Source organism: Myxine glutinosa, chromosome 8, assembly GCF_964187855.1.
Source record: "Myxine glutinosa chromosome 8, kmMyxGlut1.1, whole genome shotgun sequence".
In the NCBI taxonomy this organism is placed as follows: Eukaryota; Metazoa; Chordata; class Myxini; order Myxiniformes; family Myxinidae; genus Myxine; species Myxine glutinosa.
In genome coordinates, this window is record NC_136268.1 from 111,857,009 (window position 1) to 111,881,314 (window position 24,306).

Genomic DNA, 24,306 nt, shown 5'->3' on the forward strand with positions numbered 1-24,306 from the left:
GGATGCGAGCGCGTTTCCGGCAATTAGTCAGGTTCACTATGTTTTTTCGTTCAAAATTCTTGGAGATTAGCAAAACTATACATTTTTGGAATATTTAGAGCATGAGGAATCCAAAAATTAATGTTTACATTTGCGTAGACACCTTTGCGAAAATGACACTCAGGACAGTGATGAAGATCTGTAAAAGCATATTCCTGAATGGTATAGACCTAGTAGATCCTGTGTATAGGACTTATAGTTCAATCTGATACTACCTATAACCTCCTATAACAACCTATAACTTCAAAGGACTTGCAATATCATGTATTATGTAATACAGTTATATCACAAATTTAAAGACAATGGTTTTCAATTACCTTTGTTTGTTGCTTTTCTATAATCCTGAGCACTATTTCGAGGCCTTTATTGGATTCCTTGACCCAGAAAACATAGGATTAGCATATTTAATTAAGTTTCCAGGTTGACTAGAAGCCGAGATAGCGCAAAATATGTATTTTATGGCGGCCATTTTGAAAATCCAAAATGGCGGACATGCAGGTGTCTGTGCAAATGCCAACATTGATTTTCGGATTCTCCATGCTCTGATGATTCCAAAAATGTACAGGTTTGCTAATCCCAAAATTTTGAACGAAATTATATTTGTTAACATAGTGAACCTGACTAAATCACGCATCATGCCGTAATTGCTGCTGTGTTTTGGGTCCACTCAGGGATAACACATTCTTCAAAACGATGAACAATACAGTGCGAATATCACCCATGCTGTCATTGGATACAAATGATCCAAATAGAGTAGTGGAGACCCGTGGGTATACTTTTGAGCATTAATAATATACAAGCAGCACACATTTCTGGACAATGTGCCCTACGACTGTTTACAAGGTGTATCGTAATGTGTTGTTGATTGTACCTTGCAGTGCATGTCGGTCGTGAATAATTCCACAAGAAAATCCATTCTTTCCTTTAAATATATCTGATCATATTTGTGAGCCATAAACATGTTGCGATCATTCTGCAGTGGCTATTTTACAACTCCCCAATTTGCACTGAACCGTATGGATGCTATTTAGGCTAATAAGCTTCATTCGATGGATCTAGCAATACTGGATTTAAGCCTCGTACCTAATTCTTGTCATAATCGATAGCTAATAATGCAGGGTAACCAAATGCTGCCGTTATTTTTGCTTCTGCATTTTGTATCATTGATAGTACTAGCAGACACTGAAAAGCACTTTTACAGAGGTAGATAGTAATCTGACGAATTCAATACTTCTATTATTTAGGTAGATAGTAGTAATCTAATGAGTTCAATAGTTGTTTTTTTTAAAGCATTGATGTCTTAGATATACAGAGGCAAAAACAATATGGTCAGTCTATGCCTCCTGAGCTATTCTTTGATAGGTATTATCCAGGGTGGATTAAAATTTCACCGTTGGCCTCCGAGAGGTTTCAGGTTCAAAATTGATTGAAGGTAGTCTTATTAAGGACTTGGGTATTTACGCGACTGGAAAGTGAGCGAGTCTCTGCATAATTACTTTTTCACTTTTGAATTGTCGATAAAAACACACCTGGATTATTAATGGCCCTCATCTGCTCGCCCATCCTGTCTGTTCTAAGTGTGATTCCTTGCAGTCTCAACTCTATGGTTGATTTTAATTCCCTCTAGAACCGTGGTTCCCAACCTGGGGGCCATGGCCCCCTGGGGGGGGGGGGGCATGGTGTATTTCTCAGGGGGGCCATGGGGTAATTTGAACCATACTAAAAATTAAATATTGTTTTTTTTTTTGATATTGTTTTGACTTTGATCTTTGATATTGTTTTTTTTCCCCCCTATTGCAGATTTGACGTTATGGCTTCTGGGAGTAAAAAAAGAAAGTATCTTGACGAATACATAAAGCTTGGATTCATGTCCATTACCGTGTCTGGCCAAGAGAAACCACAATGTGTGCTGTGTCACAAGGTTTTGAGTACTGAATCCATGAGGCCATCCAAGTTGAAGTTGCACTTCGAGACGAATCACGCACAACATGCAAAGCAGGATCCCGAATTTTTCAAGCGGCATGAAAGAAATTTAAAGCGACAAGTTGGATGAGGGAGGAGCTTTTCAACAACAAAATGTAGCAACTGTCCAGGCTTCTTATGAAGTTTCTCTTGAAATTGCAAAGAAGAAAAAACCCCACTCGATTGGGGAGACACTCATCAAGCCTTGTACCCTCCTCATTGTCAAACGGGTTCTCGGCAAGGCAGAGGCTTGCAAAGTTGAACAGGTGTCTTTATCGAATAACACAGTGCATCGTCGTATCCGTGACATGTCGGAAGATGTGAAACAACAGATCATCACTGAGATTAAGGCGGTGCCTTTCGGCTTGTTTTCTTTTCAACTTGATGAATCGACCAATGTTAGTTCCTGCTCCCAGCTACTGGCATTCATTCGCTATGTCAAGGGAGATGATATCAAGGAAGAATTTTTGTTCTGCAGTGCCCTGGAAACAACGACAAAGGCTAACGACGTCATGGAAAAAATGAAGTTGTTCTTCGATGCGGGAGGAATTCAGTGGGAGAATGTATGCGGTGTCTGTACTGACGGTGCTCCTGCCATGCTTGGTTCCAAATCCGGATTCCAAGCAAAAGTGAAGATGCTGGCACCACAGGCGAAAGTAACCCACTGTATGATTCATCGCTATGCCCTGGCTTGTAAGACTCTCCCTCTCTAATTGAAGAAAGTTTTGAAGTCGTAATCAAGATTGTTAACTACATCAAGGCAGGGGCTCTCAACACCCGAATGTTCAAGGAGCTGTGCAAAGACAGGAACACAGAACATGAAACGTTGCTGTACTATACTGCTGTACGCTGGCTTTCAAAAGGGAATGTTCTGAACCGCGTCTTTGAACTTCGTGCGGAAGTCAAACATTTCTTGAATCTTCAAGGGAAACATGACCTCCTGCAGCATTACGGCAAAGAATTGTGGAACGAACGACTTGCTTATCTTGCTGACATTTTCGAGCAGCAGAACCAGCTGAACCTCAAGCTCCAAGGAAGAGCGACTAATATTATTCTTTTCCACAATAATCTCAGAGGATTTGTTGCCAAGCTCCAAAACTGGCACAGGAAAGTGAACACAGGAAACATTGCTATGTTCGAAAGAATGTCTGAATTGCAAGATGGCATGGGAAAAGAGCTTGATCCTGTACTGAAAAATGGCATTCTTGAGCATCTGCAGTCACTGGAGCTAGAATTTCATAAGTATTTTCCTGATTTAGACGACAATGAGGCAAAAATTTTGAGGAATCCTTTTCCCGTCAACCTTTGCGTGGAGAGCATGCCGGAGGCAATGCAAGATTAATTCCTGGATCTCCGAAAAGATTCATTTGCCAAAGACACATTCGAAGAGAAGAGCTTGATGGAGTTTTGGGTGGGAATGGGTCGCTACCCTAATATCAGCCAGATAGCTATCCGGATGCTTCTGCCATTCTCGTCTACCTATCTCTGCGAAGCGGGGTTTTCCACGCTGTTGAATATCAAATCGAAACAGTGTAATCGGCTCCACGTGGAAGATGACCTCCGCTGTGCCCTGACTGTGACTCAACCACGGATACCCCAATTGGTAGCTAAAATACAATTTCAGCCATCCCACTGAGTTTTTAATTCACTTTTACGACGCATGCACCGCGTCCCTAGTTTTGATTACCTGAGTTGTTGTCAAATTGAGTTTCTTTTTGTGAGATTATAACACACTGCGTTAAATACAGACACAACAGAGGTTTTTAGTTTTCACATATTCTTGACCTGGAACCTTTTCATACTGTTTCCTTGTGTGACAGTTCTATTTTATGCTGTCCATAGTGTTGCTACTGATAATATTAAAATCTCATATCAAACATGCATCATTCGAGCGACGTTGCTTTGTTTGCTTCTTCCAAAAACGATGTAGTTGGGAGCCAGTAAGGAACAGAAAAAAACGTTGGAACTAAATGTTCATGTTGGCTACTTGGAATTCCTCATTTTCTGTGTAATAATTTACCAATTCTCATACAAACAAAACAGCCAATTAAAGGAAAAAACACCTCTCAGAATGCACCACAGAGCATCTAGAAATCAAATTTTTTCTGGGGGGCATGCCCCCAGAACCCCCTCGCCTGCTTACACGCGCTCCACCGCTCGACCCTCGCGAAAGGGAGTGGGTGCTGGGGATGTGCTGTGGGAGCCAAGGGGGCCTTACACACAAAAAAGGCTGGGAACCCCTGCTCTAGAACAACTGGGATTAACACGAAAATGGTACCTTTGAAAAGGCAGTGCTGCTCAAGATCCTACTAACTAAATTTTAAAAAGCAACATTGTGCAACATTGCAGGATGCAGTTTCCCACCTTGATACAAGAGCCATTCAACAAGGAGTTAAACGTACATGGCTACCTGAGGCTTTAAGGAACAAAATAATATTCACTAGCTTGTGCTTTGTTTCTCGCCTCATTTGATGGGCCAGGTATCTGAAGCCATGTTCCCCAATGAAAGAGCCATGGCATGAGTAGAATTACTATCACCCTGCTCTTTTGAAAGTGGCTACATTAATTTCCTAACCGAAACCTGATTAATGCCTATCTCTTCTCTTTCCATCCCACTCCCATTTACCACTCCATTCCTCACCCCCATGTCCTCTCCCTAATGTGCACTTTAGGATGATCGCTGGCATGGCTGGAATCTGGCCAAACCGTTTGACCAAGGTAAGGGCTGGTCAAAGGTCATTTCACTTGCAGAGGGATCTGGGAATGGGTGTCGGGCGCCACCGTAAGCACCATTTGTTATCGGTTCCGCTCCGCTGGCGATGTTTAATTCAAAGCAGATATCTGTAAACATTTTATCTACATTTTGATAGCTGAATCGCAACACCTTGCGTTGCAGAACATGCCACGAACATTCGGGCAAACACAACTCATGCATTCCGCACCCAGAACGCTTGAGTAATGGTTTTCCTAATTAGCACTTTTACTCGTCGACGTGATGAGCAATCTTCAATTATTGCCTCTATCCTGCGCTAATTTGTGCTGTGCAGAAAATTGGCAAACCAGCTCAAGCAACCCCTGAAAACATCTTCATCGTGTAACTGCACAAAGAACAGCAACAATATAACAATCTGAGTCAAATGTTGACTACAAGCCATGTTGCCATATGAGTTGATATTCTTTGCAATCGTGAGAAAGTGATAGGCCCAGATTTGCATCTGATTACTGCAAAGTTCCTCTCTGTGCAAAATGTTAATAAAGCCTCTTAATTACGCCTGTAATTGGTTCAGCAGCTGCGGCTTTATCTTATCAAGAGTGCCCTTGCCTCAATAAGGCTTTGGGCCTGTAGCTCAGCCATATTTTAGGGATAGAGCTGACAGCTGTTTTATGAAACAGTAAGCCACTGTGGAATCCTGCACATTTTCTATTGTAAATCAAAAGTGTGAGCAGAAGAATTAGACAGACCATTACATTTCCAATACAGCAGCAGAAACTTTCAAATTAATTATCCTTGTGTATAGCGGTTTACATTCTTGGCACTCCCCAAATCTGTATTCCTGCTCTGAGGCTTGAAGGGCTATTTCTGTCCGTGTCCAGGTACAATATCGCTGCAGAAGATGAGTGGTTCCATGTCCATGAAGAAAGGGAATTCTTTACATTTAGATGATTGTGTTATAGAATTTCAGTAATATTATTTTGAAGCAATGGGCATGTACAGGGATGTACAGATGGGGTGAGTGCAGATGAGAGAACAGGGATGTACAGGTGAGAACTTGGTACAGGAATATTATTATTGGCAGGAACGGTGTGATTGATGTGCGATGTTTGTGAATTGAAGAGGTCTGATTGTTTTGCGTGTGTATCGGGTCAAGTGGGAATATTTAGTTTGTTTTCATTGTATTTTATTACCTCCGCCACCTAAAGGTGGATGGACGTTATGTTTTCACCCCTGTGTGTCTGTCCGTTTGTTGGATTTTGACGTTGTTGGATATCTACCAAAATATTTTAAAAAGTTGTGGATGGATTTGAACGAAACCTGTTGGGCAGGTTGTGTGCGTGACAAGGAAGAATCGATTCAATTCTGGTGAAGATCCAGATCCGGATCCAGCTAGTATAATTTTTTAAAGTGATTCTTCGCCATTGAGTGATATGGCCAACCAGGCGGAGGTATGCTCTCCACTGAGTGCTGTTCTAGTTACTTTTGTTTGTACACTTAGGAAGTAAATATATACTAAAAAACATGTGTGGGGGAGTGGTGCAGAGACATTACTGTTGTGTCACTGGGTTATCAGGAATGTGGAGATGATACAGGCTTGATAGGTCGAGTTCCGTCCTGTGTTTGGGTTGCTTTGCATATTCTCATCACGATATTGCTGTCCCAGAAATTCAATAACAAGAGGCGATATTATTGCTATTGCCCTGCTGTTACTTGAATGAATCGGTAGTAGCTGTGGTTGAAGAGAGCACAAAGCAAATCTTATTGCATCTCTTGGGATGTGTTAACAGACCGAAGATTCAGCCTGTCTGAGGCAAGTTTGACGTTGTTCAATCGATTGAGAAGGTGCTGTGATACAAACTAAGCCGGAGACTTAGCCAGAGGTCCGACACACATCCCCCATACACTTCATGGATGTCTTCAATTTCGTTGTGTACCTTATAGCTAGTCCCTGCACACTCCTACACTTTGAACCGACTCCCATGATGCGAAGCAATTGGAAAATGCCTCATTCATGGGTTTAACCGAGGAATGCTTCCATGACAACGAAAGCTGTAATGGAGACAACGAGCTGGATGTGGATACTGTAGCTGCTGTGACATATAGATGTAATTTAAGTCGAGGCCTATTTGTTGTGTTTTTTTTTGCTTTCAGTGTTTTCAGCTATATCTTTTTTCTGATCACGCATCACTGCACAGATGCTTGCTCAGGACTCCAAAACTGACGGTAAAACGTGAACTGGTATAGTTGAACGTTTTATACACGAGTCAAATCTAATTTCGGTGAAATATGCTAAAGTTTAAACAAAGTATATTCGCAGGGACATATGGTTACTCGTAGTTAGAATTAACACTTTCAGTGTCATGCAGACGGACATGGTTTGCTTCCAAATATCTCACTTTGACTTGTCTTTCTTGAACTCTATCCGACTGTTCAATTTGCCGGCTCTTCCACACATTCTCTTCTAGCAACCGTCACCCCCGTTTATCCCCCCTTTCTCCCCCCTTTCTCCCCAATACCACAGGGTGCTTTTTTAGCCACAGCAATGATCGAATCAGCTCCAGCTTTTGTAAAGACAAAATTCCCATGGGGCAACTTCGTTGATATTTTGTTTCTCTCCCAAGCTTTTTTGAGCATCTCCAGCACAAATCCTAGCTACAGTGCATTCAGAAAGTATTCAGACCCCCTCACTTTTTTCACATTTTGTTATGTTGCAGCCTTATGCTGAAATCGTTTAAATTCATTTTTTTCCCTCATCAATCTACACTCAATACCCCATAATGATAAAGAGAAAACAGGATTTTAGAAAGTTTTGCCAATTTATTAAAAAGAAAAAACTGAAATATCACATTGACAGAAGTATTCAGACCCTTTGCTATGACACTTGAAATTTAGCCCAGGTGCCTCCCATTTCTCTTGTTCATCTTTGAGATGTTTCTACACCTTGATTGGAGTCCACCTGTGGTAATTTCAATTGATTTGACATGATTTGGAAAGGCACACACCTGGCTATATAAGGTCTCACAGCTGACAATGCATATCAGAGCAAAAACCAAGCCATGAGGTCGAAGGAACTGCCTGCAGAGCTCAGAGACAGGATTGTGTCGAGGCACAGATTTGGGGAAAAAAACCAAAAAAAAAACCACCTTTAGAGGCCATTTTTCCCCGCAAGGCGGGGGTTGGCCTTTTTCGGGAACCGTGGTTGTTGTTGTTTTTCGGTCCCCTATTTGAAGCAATGTTTTACGGCCGGATGCCCTTCCTGACGCCAACCCTTTTTGCCGCCTTTAACGACAAACAGGGAATTACCAGTGAACTGGTACTCAATTAGCCGACCTCGGAAGAATGACAGGCTGAGTCAACCCCCCTGGCATTAATTCAGCGATCGACCGGGATTCAAACCCAGGATCCTTGGTATCCTAAGCCGGCACCCTAGCCGCTAGCCCAACACCAGGGATAAACAGATTTGGGGAAGCCTACAAAAAAATTTCTGCTGCATTGAAGGTTCCCAAGAGAACAGTGGCCTCCATAATTCTTAAATGGAAGAAGTTTGGAACAACCAGGACTCCTCCTAGAGCTGGCCGCCCGGCCATAATGAGCAATTGGGTGAGAAGGGCCTTGGTAAGAGAGGTGACCAAGAACCCGATGGTCACTGGCTGAGCTCCAGAGATCCTGTGTGGAGATGGGAGAAACTTCCAGAAGGACAACCATCACTCAACACTACCGATCTGGGCTTTATGGCAGAGTGGCCAGACGGAAGCCTCTCCTCAGTTAGACACATGAAAGCCTGCTTGGAGTTTGCAACAAAGCACCTAAAGGACTCTCAGACTGTGAGAAACAAGATTATGTGGGCTTTCATGTGTCTTTCACTGAGGAGAGGCTTCCGTCTGGCCACTCTGCCATAAAGCCCAGATCGGTGGAGTGTTGCAGTGATGGTTGTCCTTCTGGAAGTTTCTCCCATCTCCACACAGGATCTCTCGAGCTCAGCCAGTGACCATCGGGTTCTTGGTCACCTCTCTTACCAAGGCCCTTCTCACCCAATTGCTCAGTTTGGCCGGGCGGCCAGCTCTAGGAAGCGTCCTGGTTGTTCCAAACTTCTTCCATTTAAGAATTATGGAGGCCACTGTGCTCTTGGGAACCTTCAATGCAGCAGAAAATTTTTTGTAGGCTTCCCCAGATCTGTGCCTCGACACAATCCTGTCTCTGAGCTCTGCAGGCAGTTCCTTCGATCTCATGGCTTGGTTTTTGCTCTGATATGCATTGTCAGCTGTGAGACCTTATGTAGACAGGTGTGTGCCTTTCCAAATCATGTCCAATCAATTGAATTTACCACAGGTGGACTCCAATCAAGGTGTATATACATCTCAAAGATGATCAAGAGAAATGGGAGGCATCTGAGCTAAATTTCAAGTGTCATAGCAAAGGGTCTGAATACTTCTGTCAATGTGATATTTTAGTTTTTTCTTTTTAATAAATTGGCAAAACTTTCTAAAATCCTGTTTTCTCTTTGTCATTATGGGGTATTGAGTGTAGATTGATGAGGGAAAAAATGAATTTAAACGATTTCAGCATGAGGCTGCAACATAACAAAATGTGAAAAAAGTGAAGGGGTCTGAATACTTTCTGAATGCACTGTATGTCACCGTTGGTTATAAGGTAAATGTAGAGGAAGTTCAATTTGGCTGCTACGAAGAGAATACATTAATTTTTTTTGCTAGTGTTTGTGTCGCCCCAAGTGGAAAGCATATAGGTTTGAAAGGGCCAAACGACCCATTCATTAATTCGCTCACTTCCCAATACTTGGTGCTGACTTAGATTTAGAGCTTGCTTAGCAGTGGTCAGCTTTCTGAAGCAAGAAACAGTGATTGTGTTAGTTTTCATAAAACTGCAGAATTCTCCTGTATCTCTACAGAGTAATCTGTTTACAAAATGGATGACAAAACTTAATTTGGGACCAGAGAGCATTGTTTATCTACATGAATAAATAAACAGTGACAACAGCAACAGCATTTGCTGCTTAACATGAGCTCCAGCAACAAATACATCATAGCTTGTAATTGCAGCCCCTTAAGCATATCATTATCATATCAAATGATTTGTAAGCGTAATTTAGCCTATGTGGTTAATATATCCAATAAAAATGAATCACAATGGACAGAAAAGGTTAAAGACAACTAAGTTGTGTTGGATTGTGGTTGTTCCGTGCAGTAAAAGCCCTCCCTGGGTGCACAGAAAAAGAAAAAAAAAACAGTCCCCTTGTGCCTAGATTTCCAGATGGCTCTGGGCATTGAGCAACTGTTCCTGCAATACAGGTGATTTGAGATACACCATGTGAACAGGCCACCTCAATGAATACAAGCTGCCTCCCTCGTATTGCTGGGCACATAACGACCCGGAAAGAAAGCGGCACCAACTTTTTCTTGCTTCTTCTGGGGAATTCGACGAGGATATGATATAACAGCAAGATTGTCAACAAGTTAAAATGAATGCAGATTCAGACTTAAATGGTCATATATCATATCAAACTGCACAATTTCCATTTGTTCACTCTTTTCACATTTAGACTTTCTTTCTCAGAATATGCCAGCAGTGCAAAACATAGTTGGTAGTAATGTACAGATGTATGCCATGCAGACAGCTGTACTAATCCTAAAATCATTGAATTACATGCAGGTTGATTCAAGCCACTGCACAACATGCCCTGCCAGACCATCACTTGTTTTGCCAAACATGATTCTAGAAGTAATATGGTGCAGGAGGGTGTACTGTATATACACTACTCACAATAAGTTAGGGATATTGTGGGAGTGAGTTAATTTTTTTATAGGGGTTAGGGTTAGGTTATTGATATCAAGAATGCTGTGTTTTTTAATGTTCATTAATAACCATAGAATTAGGACCAACAACTTTTTTCAACATATTTAATACACAAAATCAACCACACCGAAGAACCTGCCAATATCACTAACTTATTGTGAGTAGTGTGTGTATATATATTACATATATATATATATATATATATATATATATATATATATATATATATATACGTATATATATATATATATATGTACAGCAATACCCCGGCCTACGTCATTAATTGGTTCCATAAGCCATGACGTAACTCGGTTATTGACGTAAACCGGGCGTAATGCCTTAAAAATGCCTTAAAATGAAGACAAACACCGTAAAACTAGAATAAATAACTCACGAAAGTATATAACTATCGCTAAACCTTAAAGAACACTAAAAACACATTTTCCTCATGTTTTTTAATGAGTAATGAACACAATTAATAAATGAATTTGCAAAGAATAATTAATAAATTAAGATCTACTCGGGCAAGAATCCCTCGTCCTGAATGATCTTCAATGTGGCAGGAAATTCCTCGGCAGCTACGGTGTCGGCAGCTGCGGCTTCGCCCTGAATCTTGACGTTGTGCAAGCTGAAGCACCGTTTAAAGCATGCAAACAATCCAGAGCTTGCAACGAAGGTTGTGTCCTTATCCTCCGGGTACTTCTTCAGAAAATCCTGGAACAAAGACTTCTCCTTCTCCTGTATCAGCAGCTGGCTCATTGGTATGCGTTCATGGGTCTAGCGTTCGATCCACAACGAAAGGAGTCTCTCCATCTTGTCGAAAATCTGACCCCTCGTAACCACATTACGCTTGGAAGCACTAGCACTATCCTTCTTAGGACCCATGGCTAACACAGACACAGTAAAGGAATAATCACAAAAATAACAGCGAAACACAAAGCAAGCACGCGACCGCAGCACAGGCCAAAATGCATATGGCGTTGCCTTTGTTTTGAATGAGAACCAGCAGCTACGCATACGTATACTGTACGTACATTAAAAAAATATTTTAAATGTGCTTTTTATTGTATTTTAAATTGTTTTTTAGCTTATTTTATTGTTAATTTTTATGTACTATTTTATTTATTTTAAATATATTTTTAAGGAAAAATTATTTTTTTTCACGTCCTCCTATTATGATGTAGGAGTGACGTAACGTCGCACATAATGACGTTCGCTGAACTGAAATTTACTCCAGAAGAGTGGCATAAAGTCGGATTTGACGTAGGTCAAAATGGCGTAAAACGGGGTATTGCTGTATATATATATGTGTATATATATATATATATATATATATATATATGTGTATACTGTATATCTATATATATATATATATATATATATATATATATATATATATATATTTATATATATATCTATATACAGTATATATATATATATATATATATATATATATATATATATATATATATATATATATATATATATATATATATATATACATGCATACATATATGTATATATATATATATATATATATATATATATATATATATATATAAATATATATATATATATATATATATATAAGTTCAAAACACACCTGGTCACAAGTGTGCCGCACTGACCGGGTCCTCAATCGAGGTCCTCAGCATCATCCCGTTTCGGCCCTTCAACCTCGATACGGTCAGCTAAGGTGGGCCAGCAGCGGCACATACACATCCACATGCAGCAACTGCACCTGGATGCGTACATACCCCCACCCCCAGCCAGTGCGAACAACAACAACAGCACCTCCACATCCAGAATCCACAGCACCAAACAAACATGGTGGAACACTCAAACACCCACCTTTATACCCTTCACCACTCACCAACAAAACACACCAGATCATTCATACACACACATACACACCCATACACACACATACACAGCCATACACACACATACACACATACATACAGAACACCAACCAAACAACCACCTACACTTACATCATACACCACTCAGCACACAAAAACACACACTCATGCAAAAATTAATTCATGCAAAAACACACACCCTCACCCACTCACTCATATACACAAAATAAGAAATAATAATGGTAACAAAAAAACAAAAAACAACAAAAAAAAACCACACACACACAACAAACCTACACCGTTCGACGTGCCTCCATAAACTTCCTGCATATCCAAAATGAGCCTTTCAAGGCAACCTGGGCCACCTTGTCACACATCCTCCTTCTTTCTGTCCCACAGACTCCCAGCCTAGCAAGAAATGCAGAAAAGGAATTGCCAATATACCCTCTACACCCCACCTCAAATGGCTGACACGAAATGCGCCAACCCTTCTCCCGGCACTCTGCCTCCAGCTCACTGTACTTTCCTCTCTTCCTCTCATGCACCTCCTCCATGTTCTCTTCCCAAGGTACCGACAACTCCCCTAAGATGACCTGTCTTGTTGCACTTGACCAAATGACAATGTCAGGCCGCAACCTTGTCACACAGATCTCCTCTGGGAATACCGATTGTGGCTTTAGGTCTGCCACCACCTGCCAATCACAAGCATCTGACAGCCCTCTTGCTTTCCACCTCCTCCTCTTTCCACCTCTTACCACTTGGCCCTCTTTGACAAACCACACCTCTCCCCCATCAGTCTCCTTCTCCACTCTTCTCTCTCTCGATCAGCACCTCTTGTTGCACCATCTGCACCACCACTGCCAGCACCTGATCATGTCGCCACCTGTATCTTCCTGCTGCCAATGCTACTGAGCATGTACTCAGTGCATGCTGCACCGTTCCCCGCACCTCCACACAAACAACATCTCTCCTCCTGCAACAACCCCCACAATCTCAAGTTTACTGGTGACGGAAGCACATCATACGTTGCCCGCAACAGGAAATTCAACAATATTGGCTCCATCCTCCAAATCTCTTGCCACTTCAATATCCTCACCCACACTCCTTCCCACTTCGTCCAAGCACCTTGCTGTGCCTGACCGACTGCTTTCACATATCTCCCCTCCTCTTCCTTTCTTCTCAACTCCCCCTCAACCATCTTCCTCCTCTCTTTCACACATGCCTTTCCCCTTCGCTCATGCTCCATCCACCCCAAGCCATGATTCCCATGCTGTACCATTCCCATGACCTCCTCCTGTTGCAACCGCTCCTCCATCTCGTCCACCTCTGCTCTTGCATTCCACTTCCGACTTCCCTTCTTCTCTGGGAGAGCATTCTTTACCACTGCATCACTTGAATCCCGCAACATCATGAACTCCCGCACCCTCACCACCTTAAACTCCTCGGTTAATGGTGTCAAGGGAAACAGGAGTTTTCCACCCTGTCCATAAAAGGCAATGTTCGTCAAACAGCGTGGCACTCCCAACCACCTCCTCACAAACCCACTCACCACAACCTCCATGCTCTCTACATGCCCAATTGCAATATCATACATCATCAATGGCCACAATACTCGTGGCATCAACCCAAACTTCAAACACCATACCTTCAACTTACCTGGCAAACCACATCCATCAATCCTCTTCAAACCTCTCAAAAGCTTTAGGTCTGCCACCTAAAGGCGGTGTAATGAGGATGGAGGTTGTGGTGAGTGTGTTTGTGAGGAGGTATATATACAGTACACGTTGTGAGGAGGTATATATATATATACAGTCACATGAAAAAGTAAGTTCACCCCATGTAGAGTTTTGACTTTTTCAACATATTTCATCATACAGCTAATTGATCTTCATTTCAACAATATTGATAGATAAAGGTGATATAATATAATAAATATCATGAAACATTTACATTTTGTAGTCCATTGTATAATTTAAATAAACATAAATGCAAATTTCGCATGTGAAAAAGTAAGTACAGTACACCCTTGGCTCTAATAGGTGGTATTGCCCCCTTTGGCAGAAACAACCTCAAGTAGGCGTTTCTTATAACTGTCTACCAGTCTCTGACCGACTGGGAGAAATTTTTGCCCACTCCTCCATGCAGAATTATTTCAGCTGTGTGATGTTTGAGGGGTTTCTTGCATGCACAGCTCGTTTCAAATCCCCCCACAACATCTCGATGGGATTTAGATCCTGGCTTTGACTTGGCCATTCCAGAACCCTCCATTTCTTTCTTTTCAGCCATTCCTTGGTTGATCTACTGGCATGTTTAGGGTCATTGTCATGTTGCAAGGTCCACCTTCGGTTGAGCTTCAACTTTCCGACAGATGGCCTCACATTATCCTCAAGCACCCTCTGGTACAATGAAGAATTCATAGTGGATTCTATGATGGTGAGCTGCCCAGGCCCTGATGCAGCAAAGCTGCCCCAAACCATCATATTTCCACCACCATGCTTTACAGTTGGTATCAGGTTCTTCTGGTCAAATGCTGTCTTTGGTTTTTGCCAAACATGTCTTCTGGTACTGTGGCCAAATAGCTCTACCTTTGACTCATCTGTCCAGAGCACATTGTTCCAGAAGTGCTGGTCTTTGCCTTGGTGTTCATTGGCAAACTTTAGTCTTGCCCTGATGTTCTTTCTGGACAGCAAACGTTTCCTCCTGGCACACCTCCCATGTAGATCAAAGTTGTGCAGCCTCTTTATAATGGTAGACTCGTGCACTTTGACATCAACAGTGGCAAGAGCTACCTGTAGGTCCCGTGATGACATTCTGGGGTTCTTAGAGACTTCTTTCAGCATCTTGCGGTCTGCTCTTGGGCTGAACTTGCTGGGTTTCATCCTTCCTCAATACATGACCAAACCATCTCAATCTGTTCCTCTTCACAGCATCAATCACAGGCAATATTCCCATCATCTTTCGCAATTCATCATTTGTCTTCCTCTCTCTCAACGATACTCCGCACATCCATCGAACCATTCGCATTTCCACCCTTTCCAGCCTTCGTTGCTGCTCTACGTTCATTACCCATGTCTCGCTCCCATAAATCATAACACTTCTCACACATGCAGCATACACCTTTCCCTTCAGCTTCAGCGACACTCTCCTCCTCATCAGCACGCCACTCAGTTCCCGAAACTTCTTCCATGCACATCTCACTCGAGCAACCGTTGCCGAGTCTGATCCACCTTCTCCATTCAGCATGTCTCCGAGGTAGCAAAATGTTTTCACACCTTCCAGCTTCACGCCGTCTCCAAGATCCAACTCAACATTTCCTCCATCTGCAGCTCCCTCTGTGAACACCTTACATTTGAATGTAGCTGCCACACTGGTTAATGACCCTCTCAGACCACTACATTTTTGATGAACCCACTCAGCACACATTGTACATTGAATGGACTTCACTCCACCACCCTTCCTGCACACAGCACACGGCCACTTCCCAGTTCTTTCCATCTCACCACATGCTTTACCACTTGCCATCACCTTTGTCTTTCCGATATTCACCTTCAGACCTTTTGTCTCCATACATTCCTTCCACTTGTTCATCTTTTCCTTCAGTCCATCCATACTTTCCGCAATCAACACCAGATCATCTGCATACAACAATTCCCACAGTAAACCCTCCTTTACGGTCTGAGCCAGCACCTCCATCACAGCTACAAATAGTAGTGGACTTAGTACCGACCCCTGATGCACTCCCACCTTCACCTCAAACTCACCACTGTTCCCGACCTTCGTCCTTACAGCTGTGCGTGCTCTTTTGTACATTGCCATCACTACTCTGATCAACCATTCCTCCACTCCTAACTTCCTCAATGCCCATGTCAATACTTTGCGTGGAACCCTATCGAATGCTTTCTCCAGATCAACAAACCCAAAAAACAACTTCTTCCTCTTATCCATGTACTTCTCCTGCAACTGCCTCACAATGAAAAGCGCATCTGTCGTTCCTCTTCCTGGCATAAATCCAAACTGCATTTCGTCGATCTTCACTTTCTTCCTTATCCTCCTCTCCAACACCCTTTCCAATATCTTCATTCCATGCTCCAATAACTTTATCGCTCGGTACGAGCCACACTCCAGAGGGTCACCTTTCCCCTTGTATAGAGGGACGAGGGTACTCGGTTCCCAATCCACTGGAATGCGGCCTTCTTTCACCACCAGATTACAGATCTCTGTCATTCTCTTCACACCCCAACTTCCTGCTGCCTTCAAAATATCTCCCACAACTCCCGTCGGCCCTCCCGCTTTTCCACTCTTCATTGCTTTTATCGCTTCCTCAACTTCCTTCTCAGTTATCTTCTCTGCCGGTCCTAAAACTGGGTTACTCTCTATGTTGCCATCCCATTCATTCCCTGTATTCAACAGCATTTCCATATATCTTTTCCATCTTCCTTTAATTCCATCTGGGTCGACAACGATTTGTCCCACTTCATCCTTCAAGCAACTCACCCCCATCACATCACACCTCTCTTTCGCTATCTGCTTTGCAATCCTGAATGCTGCTTTCTGACCCTCTTCCGAATCCAAGCGTTCTCCGAACATTTTCCTACATGCCTCCTGCGCCTTTGCTACCTCTTTCTTTGCAGCCTTCCTGGCTGCCTTATAACTTTCATGCTCTGCTGTTTCTGCTCCCGTACCCTTCGCCTTCTGCCACTCTTTGAACTTCTTCCTCTTCTCGTCAATCCTCTTTCCAACCTCAACATCCCACCACCATGTTTCCGAGTGCCTCGGTGGTCCTTTTGTCCATCCACATACCTCACCAACGGCTCCCAACAGACTAGCTTTCATTGACATCCAACCACTTTCAAGCTCAACCACATCATCCTCTACCCTACTCAGCCTCTCTTTTAATGCCTCCCTTACTGTCACCTCTTTCAACCTCCACACCTTCATTCTCGGTTGGTACTTCACCCGCCGAGCTCTCCTCGCACCTTTCACCCTTATGTCGCAGACAACCAAGTGGTGCTGTGAAACAGCCTCCTCCCCCGGGATCACCTTTGTGTCCCGGAGGTGCCCCCTATCTCGCCGACGCACCATCAGGTAGTCAACGGTTGTCGTCGACCCACCTGACGTGTATGTAACAAGCTTATTGTCCTCTTTCTGGAACTGAGTATTACAAATCAACAAATCAGCTCCATCAGCAAACTCCAAAATCCTTTCACCTTCTCCATTTCTCACACCATATCCATAACCCCCATGAACTCCCTCAAAACCATCCATACTCCTTCCCACATGTCCATTCAGGTCTCCTCCCACCACAACAACTTCCTCATCTTTCACGTTTTCCATCAGCTTCTCTATCGCACACCAGAACTTGTCCTTCTCTTCATCGCTTCGACCAACCTGCAGAGCATATCACCTTTGTCTTTCCGATATTCACCTTCAGACCTTTTGTCACCCGAGATGACGTTCACCAAGAGCTTTCCAATCATCATTTTCACCATCATCAACCTATCACTCACTCTAGTCACACTCACCACACTGTCTACAAACTCCTCAGAAAACAGGACACCAACACCATTCACGCCCTCCGGGCACCCTTGCCACACAAACTTGTATTTCTGTCCCTGCCTACCCTTCACCATTCTCACACCACTTCCCTTCCATCTCGTCTCTTGCACACAACATATGTCCACTCTTCTTCTGACCAATACTTCCACCACTTCTCCTGATCTCCCTGTCATTGTCCCCACATTCCATGTCCCAAACCTCAGAAACCGATCTCCACTTCGGGCTGCACCCTGCCCATATGTACTTGTGATTGTCATGGTTCTCTTTTTGAGGCAATGTTTTTATGGCCGGATGCCCTTCCTGACGCCAACCCTCTTAGTCGTCTCTTACGACACGCAGGGATACGGTGTACCTATTCTGACCAGGGTACACACTGGGAAACGTTTAAAACATGTAAATTCTGGGGGGGCGTCAGCATCACGGCTGCGGTTTAAACATATTCCAACAATATCCAAGCAGAACGATGAAAAAACAATCCGGGAAAAGTCTCCAAGCGAGAACGTGGATTTGAGAAAGAAGGAGCAGAGGCGGAAGAAAACGAGATACAGGGGGCGGGGCACAAGTCGAGACGAGGAGGAGAGCGAACAAGCACGTATCCGGGAGGAGAGAAAGAATCAATATAGAATTATTTGTCTAGGGAGGTGAGGTGAGGGGGAGAAAACAAAATAAAAGAAACAAGCAATACAGCCAAGGAAATAACCCAAACCGACAAAACACCGACGGGGGGAGGGAAGCCCCAAGTCACCAGGCCGCGCACGAGGTACAACTCAGAAAACGATTAACTACACACAAGTTTGCACGAACCACAAAGCAACACCAGCTAGTTTGCACGAACCACAAAGCAACACCAGCTAGAAACACACAATAACACGTACACAGCAAAATAACCAGTGGAAATTTGACAAAGACAAGAATGGGAAAACACTCAAACTTCGATGCCGTGGAGAGCTCGAAGCACGCCTCACTCGCCCGAGGAACCGAAAGTCCGTACTCCTTCGGAAGACTACAAAATGTAAACGTTTCATGATATTTGTTATATTATATCACGTTTATCTATCAATATTGTTGAAATGAAGATCAAATAGCTGTATGTTGAAATATGGTGAAAAAGTCAAAACTTTACATGGGGTGTACTTACTTTTTCACGTGACTGTATGCACACACATCTCAATTTTTAGTTCAGTTAGAGTGTGTATTGCATGTAAGCTTTAGGCCTACCCATCGCATGGAAGTGTGCATTAATGCATCCAGCAGAATGTTCAATGCAGCACCAAGGGCGAGTAGAATGTTTGAGCGATGTTTGTACGCAGTACGCACCATGGCTGATTACAGGCTGCTATGGCATATACAGCCTTTCAGCAAGGAATGTTTTGCTGAAGACATGCAGTGCAAACAATTAGCTTTAATTCAACTCCTGAAATCATATTGCCAATAAGTACCCTGATAATTTAATGTGAATATTGCAAAACTTTTCATACTTGCATTGGAATTGTCTTTTTGACGTAATGTCTGTCGAGTGTGAGCATGAAAATGCCTATTTATAGTAGGTGAGAATACTTTTGGCACAAATAAAGCTCTGAATTTCAATCCATTATGAAGACATGTTCAACTTTGCTTCAAACATTCACTTATTTACTCATGCTCTTCTACCACCTCCTTGCTCATCTTGCCACCCTCTGCTCTTGCCATGCTATCCACCTTCCCCTCCCCACATTTATCCAGGGCACACACAACCTGTCAGTAACCGACTTCTGGTGAAATTCCCAAAATCTAAGCTGACTTCACTGCTGCTCATTTGTTCCTCTTTTCTCTTCCCTGAACCAACTTTCTCAGTCTGTTCAGTCTCATTTCCCTTCTTGAGCTTAAACATTGCTGTTCACCTCTTCTTCCTCAGGTCATCCTTCATCCATACTCATGATATTATCTACCCTCATTAACCCCTCCCCATGCTGTTTTCCCTTTCTGTTCTTTTCGCACCCTTTTTTGCTATGTTTGAATTCACCACCTGGTCACCTACTCAGCTTGTTCATCTCCTGTGGCCTCCTCCTCCTTTCTTTCTTATTCTTCCACTCATCCATTATTTATCCAAGTATCCCTTTGTTGTATCCTTCTACCTTGCTGTTGGTGTGTTTTCCCACATTCAGCTCTGTTCAGCTCTGTTCATCTCTGGCTTTTCAATGAGCCTCCACTATACAAACAAGACTGATAGTCTAACAACGGCTTATCCGGGCTTGGATCTGCTGAGTGGAGAATCTGCTGTCCCCCTGTCATGTGACCCGGTCCTTAGCTCTGATTGATGGATGTTTGTGAGAGACATATACGAGGGCCAGTCAATAAGTAACCTTAAAATGGCGATATAAATTCGAGAATGTAATGTGTGTAGTTGTAGACGACATATGTTATATCTATGGGTAAGAGTCATGTGTTGCCTGTTTTAGATCTGGCAACATTGAGCGTATGACATCAGTAAGACAGTTCCAAGATGGCGGCTCTCTTAGAAGCATGCACCAGGGAGAAGCAACGTTCTGTCATCCGTTTCTTGGGGAGAGAGGGTGTGAATCCCAGTGAAATCCATCGCAGAATGAAGATGCTATATGGTGATGCATGTTTATCACTGCAGAAGGTGTACAACTGGGACAGGATGTTTAAAAGTGGAGTGTCCAGTGTGGCAGACACTGCTCGCTCGGGCCGGCCTCAGACAGCCGACACACCAGAAATGGTTGCAGGAGTTGAGCGCTTGCTCAGGGAAAACCGTCGCATTACGCTAGATGAAGTGGTCTCTGAATTGAACATTAGCCATGGTACAGCACACCATATCATTCACAATGTGCTGGGGTTCCGCAAAGTGTCTGCAAGGCGGGTGCCTAGACAACTCGCACCCGAACTGAAGGAACGGCAAGTGGACGCATGTGAAGAACTTCTGCGACATTATGAAACAGAAGGCGACACTTTCTTACAGCGCGTAGTGACTGGGGATGAAAGCTGGGTGCACTAATTTCAGCCAGAAACGAAGAGGGCAAGCAAAGAGTGGCGCCGTTCAACTTAACTGAAGCCCAAAAAATTCCGCACACAGCCGTCCGCTGGAAAAGTGATGCTGACGCTCTTCTGGGATAGCCGAGGCCCACTTGTAGAGCATTACATGCCCAGAGGGACCACAGTCACCGGTGCATCATACTGCGACCTCCATAAAATAATCTGAAACCAGCAATCAGATTAAAACGTCATGGACTACTCACTACCGGTGTTTTGCTGCAGTATGACTGCTTGGCCCCATACTGCCCGCGCTACAGCTGCAACAATCGAGGACCTGCATTTTGAGTGTCTTCCTCATCCACCCTATTCGCCAGACCTCGCCCCTTCGGATTTCCACATCTTTGGGCCACTTAAAGAGGCGCTTTGTAGAACCACTTTCCGAAATGATGAAGAGGTCCAAGAGGCAGTACACGAATGACTACACGAGCAGCCAAAATAATTTTTTTCCTGGAGGAATCCAGGCTTTAGTAAAGCGCTGGAAAAAATGCATGGAACACAATGGAGATTATGTTGAAACATAACAGTTGTTACACACGTACATGCAATGAACAAGTTGTGAAAAATATTTTAAGGTTATTAATTGACTTCCCCTCGTACATACACCAGACAGACAGACAAACTCTGTTCCAGACGGCATTGCCCTATGGGCTACGGTGTAAAAATATGGCTGCTGAACCACTTGACCGATGACGTCATGAAATTTTTTTTCTCAACCAATTTATCTCTAGATCACGCTCAATAAATTTCATACTGATTGGATCAAGCGTTCTACTTGTCGATTTATGACGTCATAATGAAGGTACCTATAAAATCATCATTAACATATGTTATTAGCATCCGTTGGACTTCGCCCGAAATGGGGGCTTATGGATTGGGTCTCGTCCATCGATGCATCTGCAACCATATCTTGGAGTTGTATGGACCGATTTTGTTCATACTTGGCACAAAGACAACTCATGATGGTATACATAAGCACATCATTTTGTTTCTCGATGCAATCAAAGATGGCTGACTGGCGGCCATTTTAATTTTAAAAAAAAACGATGTCCAACACGTCCTCCCTCAACCATGCCTCAGACATGCATTTACCGACGTTGTTCAAACTTGGCACACAGGCAATGAATGATAACTTACATACGCACGTCATTTTTTTACAGATCACATCCAAGATGGCTGACTAGCGGTCATTTTGTTACATGTCCCCTACAATTTCTCGGACATGCATGGTTCGATTTTGTTCAAACTTGACACAAGCAGAGTAGATGACGGCATACATGTGCATCTCACTTTATTTTGCGATCTGATCAAATATGGCTGACTGGTAGACTGGCGGCCATTTTAGTTGTAAAAAACCAAGTATTGAACATGTCTTCAACCATTTCTCGGACATGCATTTACTGATGTTGTTCAAACATCAGTAAATGCACGTCGTTTTGATTTGACATCAAATCCAAGATGGCCAACTAGTGGCGATTTTGTTATTTAAATGTGTTCCCAACCATCCATGTGCATGCATGGTCCGATTTTGTTCAAACTTGGTAAAAAGACAATACATGAGAGTATACATATGCAGAAGATTTTGTTTTGTAATCTGACCAAAGATGGCCGACAGGCAGCCTTTAACTCCAAGCAGCAAAGTTAATAAAACCACGAGGGCTATAACATTTTATTTATTTTTCTCCTTATTCCCCATGGGGAGTACTTTACAATGAGCCATCTTTCAATTTTTTCCATGAATCAGTTTCTGAGATGTAGAGGTGCAAAGATGGTGGCCGTACCACATGACCTATGACATAATTGTCATTTAAAAAATTCTAGAGTAGGAGGTGCTCCTTTGGTGAAAATGTTGTGTCAATCGGACCTAAACTCCGCACTAGCAGGGAAAATGGCCTTAAAATGCCTGTTGTTGTTGTAATCGGACCAACGGCTGCAGAGAAAAGAGATTTCAAAGGGAATAAACCCTCAAAATGCAGGTGAAAGGGACATGGATGCATCCATACATACATACACCGGGCGGACAGACAAGTCCTGTTCCGATATATAGTACGATATATCGTGCTATATATCGCGTTGTATATCGCTATATATCGCAAAATGTTGTACATCGCAAAATGTTGTATCGCAAATGTTGTATATCGCAAAATGCGTATCGCTATATATCGCGCCCAAAACCCTGGTGTTGGGCTAGCGGCTAGGGTGCCGGCTTAGGATCCTAGGGATCCTGGGTTCGAATCCCGGTCGATCGCTGAATTAACACCAGGGGGGTTGACTCAGCCTGTCATCCTTCTGAGGTCGGCTAATTGAGTACCAGTTCACTGGTAATTCCCTGTTTGTCGTTAAAGGCGGCAAAAAGGGTTGGCGTCAGGAAGGGCATCCGGCCGTAAAACATTGCTTCAAAAAGGGGACCGAAAAAACAACAACAACCACGGTTCCCGAAAAAGGCCAACCCCCGCTTTGCGGGGAAAAATGGCCTCTAAAGGTGGTTATTTTTTATTTATTTATATCAAAAAGTTGTGGACGATTTATGACAAAACTAGGTGGATGAGTTGGTTAGTAGTGGGGCGGCTTAGCCCAAATATTCAAAAGAATTGTGCATTTTGTGAAACAAGCACCAAATTTGGCACAAATGTACATTAATATGTTGCGAACATTTTCAGATATTGGGCCACTTGAAATTCCGTAATTTTTTTTTTCAAATTTTTTCAAATTTCGTAATTTCAAATTTTTCGGGTGACACCGTCAAAATTTCGGTCTTCGAGGCCGGCCGATAGGCAAAGTGTGACCGGAAGGGACGAGGTTCTCCTGACCACGTGGCCCTCGATCTGGGAAGCGAGAGGCGTTCCATTAGTGGACGCGCCCCTCACGCCCGACTTTTGGGCGGCCCCGGCAGGCGTTTGTTTTGATGTTCCGTGACAGGCCCCGCACCCCCACCTCCGGGCCGACCGGAAGCTTGTGCTGAGTACATCATACCTGAACAACTCAGTGAGGCAGAACACAGCAGTGCACACCAGGGTGACCCCTTCAGTGCATAAACCAATTAACCTGTCCACTACAGGGCATATAGAAATGAAGTTATTTTCTGCATATAATAATAATATAAGTTCAGTTCTATATAACAATTTCTGTTATCACCACTACCACTACAACTACCACTACTACAAGCTTTGTCTGGAATTTTGTGGACTAACAGACAAACAGACATACAGACAAGCTGGGATCAAAACATTACCTCCTTCCACCATTGAGTGTAGAGGTAAACATCATGGAAATTATATCATGCCCTAGATTTAATTCATGCTTACCCGCGTATTTGCTTCACTGGTTCAC

General features: G+C 43.1%; 1 protein-coding gene across 1 annotated transcript in view; it reads left to right on the forward strand.

Moving 5' to 3' along the window:
* Positions 1 to 24,306, forward strand: part of SPOCK3 (SPARC (osteonectin), cwcv and kazal like domains proteoglycan 3) — a 573,699-nt gene that overhangs the window by 219,479 nt on the left and 329,914 nt on the right. The window contains exon 4 of the mRNA XM_068125117.2: positions 4,674 to 4,719. Within this exon, the coding sequence (XP_067981218.2) occupies positions 4,674 to 4,719 (46 nt within the window). The remainder of the gene's footprint in view (positions 1 to 4,673; positions 4,720 to 24,306) is intronic.